General features: G+C 33.7%; 1 protein-coding gene across 1 annotated transcript; it reads left to right on the top strand.

Moving 5' to 3' along the window:
* Positions 1-354: 354 nt before the first annotated feature.
* On the top strand, positions 355-885 carry LOC142178259 (uncharacterized). The gene has a single exon (XM_075247589.1). It carries the CDS (start codon positions 355-357, stop codon positions 883-885), a length of 531 nt encoding a protein of 176 aa, XP_075103690.1.
* Positions 886-6546: the final 5661 nt, after the last annotated feature.

Here is a 6546-nt window from a genome sequence, read left to right as displayed (position 1 = left end):
AGGTAATGGTTTTTTTATCTTTTGAGCTGGGTGTTTTCCACATAAAAATACTTTTGTTCTTTACTTTCCGCATTTACTATTCCCGCAACAGTAGTATAAGGAACACATAGAAGAATTAAGTCCTTCTATAATCTGTGCACTTGAAAAAATGGACACCACACAAATCACCCTCCCCCGCTCTTGGGTGGCATTGAAGTATAAAACATCAATTGGTATCAAAGCAGGTTATCCTTGAATAGGCATACACCTTAGGAGAAGATCAACATGAGTGCACCACCTAGAAATTAGGAAGGGCAATCCACTGCTAGGCCACCACTCTTTAATGGCCAGTACTACTCTTGGTGGAAAAACAGGATGAGAGATCACATTATAGGAGAGGATTATGAACTATGGGACATTGTCACCGATGGTGCACTGGCTACCTTGAAGAAAAATATTGAAGGAGTATATGTGCCAATAAAGACAAGAGTTGACTGCACTACTGAGGACTTGAATAGGTGGGAGAAAAATGCTAAAGCCAAGAAATGGCTTATTTGTGGACTTGGTCTAGATGAGTACAACAGAATCCAAAGTTTTACCACTACTAAGCAAATTTGGGACACACTGCAAGTGGCTCACGAAGGAACACCTCAGGTGAAGAGATCCAGAGGAACTCTACTGTACTCTCAGTATGAGAACTTTGCTATGAAGGAAGGAGAAACCATTCAAGAAATGTACACAAGATTTACTACACTGACAAATAAGCTAAAATCTCTTGGAAGGATTATTCCTGAAGAAGATAGAGTCGAGAAGATACTAACTACGGTTTTCCTATCACTTTGGAGAGAAAAATCACTGCCATTCAGGAATCAAAATATATTGTCACTCTCTCACTGGATGAATTAATTTAAAATCTCACTGCTTATGAACTTAGGAGACAAACCATAAAGATGGATGTGCCTAAGAAGAAAATGAGCTTGGCACTCAGACTCACTGAAGATTCTAATCTGGAAGATGATGAAATGGATATGATCACCAAGGACTTCAAGAAGTACCTTAGGAGAGGAAAAGGGTTCTTCAAGAAGTAGAAGCTATAACAAGTCAAAAGCTCTTGAGAAGAAAACTAATGATGGCTACTATAAGTGTGGAAAGACTGATCACCACATCAAGAATTGTTCTAGAGCTTAGATCTTAAAATCTAAAACTGAAATTTGGAACAGATGAAAAGAGAGCTGATCACACACAACTTACTTTAGAAAAAAATGTAGGAAAAATGAAAGATGTGTTATACAAAAAGGGATGAGCAGGTAACAATCCTAAAGGAGGATCTAAGCAAGGTCAAGTATGAGCTAAACAAAACTTGTAAATGGAACAGGTCCTCTGATGCACTTTCATGGCTACAAGAACACCATAGTAGCAACAGAAGAGGACTTGGCTTTGGAAACCTGACACCTAAGTGGGATCCCAAAAGCACATTGTGATAAAATATGTCACTATAAAAGTGAATGCATTGCAAAAGAAAAGGCAAGCTAAAAGAACAAAGAATTTGTTCAAGGGAAGAATAAGCTACCAAGTTGGGCTAAAAAGAATTTGATTCATCTTTTTGTCTATAGAAAGGGACCCAAACTAGTTTGGGTTCCTAAGACTAACCCCTGATTTCCTTTTGCAGGTCCAAGTGAAGGGGAGCAGCTCAGATATGGTTCATGGATAGTGGTTGCTCAAAGCACATGACAGGAAGCAAGAACCAGTTCCTTTCACTTGAGCACCTTAAAGGAGGTAATGTCTCCTTTGGAAATGACACTACTAGAAATTCATTAAAAATCGACTAAAAATTTTCGACCAACTGTGGTCGGTCAAAAAAAGCGACCAAAAACCGTCCAGCTTGGACGGAACTGGAAAAAAACTATTTTACATTTTTTATAAAATAAATACCGACCAATATTGGTCGGTAAATTAGTCAACAAGTTGACCCAGCTGGTCAGACTTGCTTAGTCAAAGAAACTTTTGGATTACCGACCAACGTTGGTCGGTAATCTGGACCCAATTTTTAAAATTTTAATAATTATTTTATTATTTAAAATATTTTATAAATTTTAAGAATTTATATTTAAAATTACTGACCAACGTTGGTCGGTTAATGCAGGGGAAGCATTTACCGACCAACTTTGGTCGGTAATTTTTATTTTCTGGAAAATAACCGACCAAAGTTGGTCGGTTATTACGTCACCATTGGTCAAACTTTTGAATTACTTTTATATTTACTATCTAAATAATATAAATGTATTCCGTTAACACTTATATAATAAAAATAATGAATATACTAACATATACTATATATAACATGCTATATATGTAGTTAAAGTAGTACAACGAAGCGTGTTATATATATACACACACAAACACACTTCACTGTAATACTTCACTATATATACACAGTGAAGTGTGTTTGTATGTATATATATAGGCATAGCCGTATATATATATAAGAACACGAAGCGCTAGGACCACAGGGTCGGGTTCTTTTAGGGATATACTTGTGAAGATCCTAATTAGTATATATACTTTATCATCAAATATATCTATTTGTAAATTGATTCATCGACTTATAACTTACTTAGATGCATCGATGAATATTAATCGATGATTCATCAAAACGTCTCGACCTATATATCGGTTAATCTATGTCATGCATTATTAGTGATGATTCATCAAAACGTCTCGACCTATATATCGGTTACAATATAGTGTATGTGTGTGTGAGAAATTACTCATATACTTAATTATAACGTAGAAAATTTACTTAGATATATGCTATTATAATTTATTAAAAGTAAATAGTTAATATAATTATTTATAAAGATTATGCTTATAGTTTGTAATTATTTATAATAATTATATAGTTAAATCAAATAAATGCTTATAGTTTATAATATATATATATTTTTATAGTTTATAATATTTTAAGAAAAAAACACAAAAAAAAAAAGAATTTAGTTTTTTTTTTTAAAAAACGACCAAAGTTGGTCAGTTTTTGGTCAAATGGTCAACACTTAATGTACCGACCAAAATTACCGACCAAATTTGGTCGGTAATTCTGAAATCAGAATTGAAATAACGGGTTCCCCCCATTTCTCTTACCTTTCTTCCCCAAATTTCCCCTAACTCCTTGCTCAATACTTTCTCCTCTCCTTCTCTATTTTCCTCACACAAATCTCATTCCCCACCCCGCGTCGCCACAGCCCAGCTGCCGCCGTCGCCACTGCCGTCCCTCTCCTTCTCCACCTCCTAAAAATTCTAGGTTTGAATTACAACCCATTTCTTTGTTATTTCTAGGTTTTGTTAATTAGTTATGAATTTGTTTCAATTGATTAGTGTTTCAATTATTTGAACATTGCATTTTATTGAGGACTAAGGTTTAGGTCTTGTTTTAATTAGTTTTATTAACTAATTAGTTTTGTTAATTAGTCAATTAGTTATGAATTAGTTTTAATTGATGAGTGTTTCAATTTTGAGTTTGTATTGTCTTGAATAGTTTAGTTAGAACTGAATTATTAACTTTGTATTGTCTTGAGTAGTTTAGTTAGAATCTAGGGTTTAGGATTTATTCTTGTGAATCAAACTTTAAGGGTATGGGTTGAATTTCTTTAGTTTAGTTAGATTATATTTAAACTCGTAGGATATGAATTAAAATTTTAGTTTTTAGGATTTGTTCTTGTGAATTGAACTTTTAGGATATGAATTGAATTTTTAGGATATGAATTGGACCTTTTGGATGTGAATTGAGCTTTTAGGATATAAATTGAACTTTTAGTTTATGTTTAAACTCGTAGGATATAAATTGAACTTTTAGTTTTTAGGATTTATTCTTGTGAATTGAACTTTTAGGATATGAATTGAACTTTTAGGATATGAACTGGACCTTTTGGATATGAATTGAACTTTTAGGATATAAATTGAACTTTTGGTTTATGTTTAAACTCGTAGGATATAAATTGAACTTTTAGTTTTTAGGATTTGTTCTTGTGAATTGAACTTTTAGGATATGAATTGAACTTTTAGGATATAAATTAGACCTTTTGGATATGAATTGAACTTTTAAGATATAAATTGAACTTTTAGTTTATGTATAAACTCGTAGGATATAAATTGAACTTTTAGTTTTTAGGATTTGTTCTTGTGAATTGAACTTTTAGGATATGAATTGAACTTTTAGGATATGAATTGGACCTTTTGGATATGAATTGAACTTTTAGGATATAAATTGAACTTTTAGTTTATGTTTAAACTCGTAGGATATAAATTGAACTTTTTGGATATGAATTGAACTTGTAGGATATAAATTGATGTAATTAGGAAAAATTAATTATCTTGAATTAACTAAAAAGATTTAATTAATTTATAATTATAGAATAAATTAATTTGTTCTTGTTTTATTTGTATAGATGGAACATCGTACTTGGATGTACAGTAGGAATTATCCTAATCGGTGAGGATTGCGGGAGAATTTTGTAGAAGAGGTTGATGACTTTATTAGAATGCAATGTCACTTCCACCATACCAAAGTGAAGGAGTAATTAGGTGCTCTTGTGTCAGGTGCGATTGTATAAAGTTTGAAAAATCGGAGGAAGTTAAGCTTCATCTTTATAGGAAGGGGTTTATAGAGAATTACTTTGTGTGGACTAATCATGGAAAGATCGATGGTAGCCGTGGGATATTTCATAACATGGTTGTTGGTGAAAGTAGTAGGTCGGTGGAGAATACAAATCTTGATTCTAGAATTCAGGATATGGTTGCGGATGCTTTTGGGATGCATTTCGGGGGTGAGCCCAATGAAAATGTTGAACAAATTCCTAATGATGACGCAAAATATTTTTATGAACAGTTAGAGGAAGCTAGTCGTCCACTACTTGAAGGAAGTCTGCACTCTGAGCTGTCTGTTGCAGTTAGATTACTAAGTATCAAATCTGATTGAAATATTTCTCAAGCAGCCATGGACTCTTTCATTGACCTTATGAGTGAACTAGTTGACCCTAATATCAACTTACCTGGTGATTACTATAAGGCGAAGAGATTGGTTTCTAAGTTAGGACTTTCGTCAATGAGAATTGATTGTTGTGAAGATGGTTGCATGTTATATTATAAAGATGATGCAACTTTAGACAGTTGTAAATTTTGCGAAAAGCCTCATTTCAAGAGGCTTTCCAGCGGGAATATGGTCGTTGTCAAGGCGATGCATTATTTACCTCTTATACCTAGGTTAAAGAGGTTATATGCGTCGATGAGTTCTGCTCCTCATATGAGATGGCACTTTAAAATAGAGGACCACCTGGTGTTATGTCTCATCCTTCAGATGGAGAAGCTTGGAAGCACTTTGATAGGACATATCCAGATTTTCCTAGTGAACCAAGGAACATTCGGTTAGGTCTGTGTGCGGATGGATTCACGCCTTTTTCTATATCTACGACACCATATTCATGTTGGCCTGTCTTTCTTACACTTTATAATCTACCACCTGAGTTGTGTATGACTAGTCCATATATATTCTTAAATTGTATTATTTCGGTCCACGTAATTCGAAAAGTTTTATTGATGTATACTTGCAACCTTTGATTGATAAGTTAAAACAATTGTAGCATGATGGTGTTGAAACATATGACATATCAACCACGCAGAATTTTAATTTGCGTGCTAATATAATGTGGACTATTAACAATTTTCCTGCGTATGGAATGTTGTCTGGGTAGATGACTGTTGGGAAGCTAGCTTGTCCTTACTGCATGGAAAATAGTAAAGCGTTCACTTTGAAACATGGTCGAAAGCAATCATGGTTTGATTATCACCGTCAATTCTTGCCTAATGATCATGAGTTTAAAAGAATGAAAAATGCATTAAAAAAGAATAAAGTGGAATATGATTCTCCACCTCCGATACTTTCAGGTGAGGAAATTTGGGAGAGGGTCCAGAACTTCAGTAAAGTTACTGAGGCTCCACCTTATAGATTACCCGGATATGGTGTTAATCATAATTGGACGAAACAGAGTATATTTTGGGAGTTGCCTTATTGGAGAAATGATGTTACACCCCATATTTTCGTACGTGGAAGTACGCCAGAAATAAATTGATAAAAGCTCGGAAATGAGATATTACATCTCGTATTTTCAGACGTTAAAGTTTCGTCGTAAGTTTATCGATGCAAGCTCGGGAATGAGATTATTTTGAGGTTACAAATATTATGCTATTTCAAACAAGTGATGAGTAAATTCGTGAAGGTGAGAGGGTAAGAAAATCGAAGAAAATAAATTTTGTCAAAGTTTGATATATTGGGATAAAATACTGCCCGAGCTAAAATACCCGGTATTTATGGACTAGTACCATACAAGGTACCATACGGCTATGATAGTAAAGTGTAGTAAAAGTGAGTAGTATTTTATGTAATTTGAGATAATTCTTAATTATGTGGATAATCGGATAATTATTGATTTTAGTGAGAGATTAATAATTAGTGAATACTTAATTAGGATCTTGGATTGGATAAGCCTAAGAGGCAAAAACGTGGCAGCAAGTAAG

Source organism: Nicotiana tabacum, chromosome 24 (assembly GCF_000715075.1).
Source record: "Nicotiana tabacum cultivar K326 chromosome 24, ASM71507v2, whole genome shotgun sequence".
NCBI classification, from domain to species: domain Eukaryota; kingdom Viridiplantae; phylum Streptophyta; class Magnoliopsida; order Solanales; family Solanaceae; genus Nicotiana; species Nicotiana tabacum.
The sequence above is the reverse complement of the archived record's forward strand: the minus strand, read 5'-3'. Positions and strand labels throughout refer to the sequence as shown.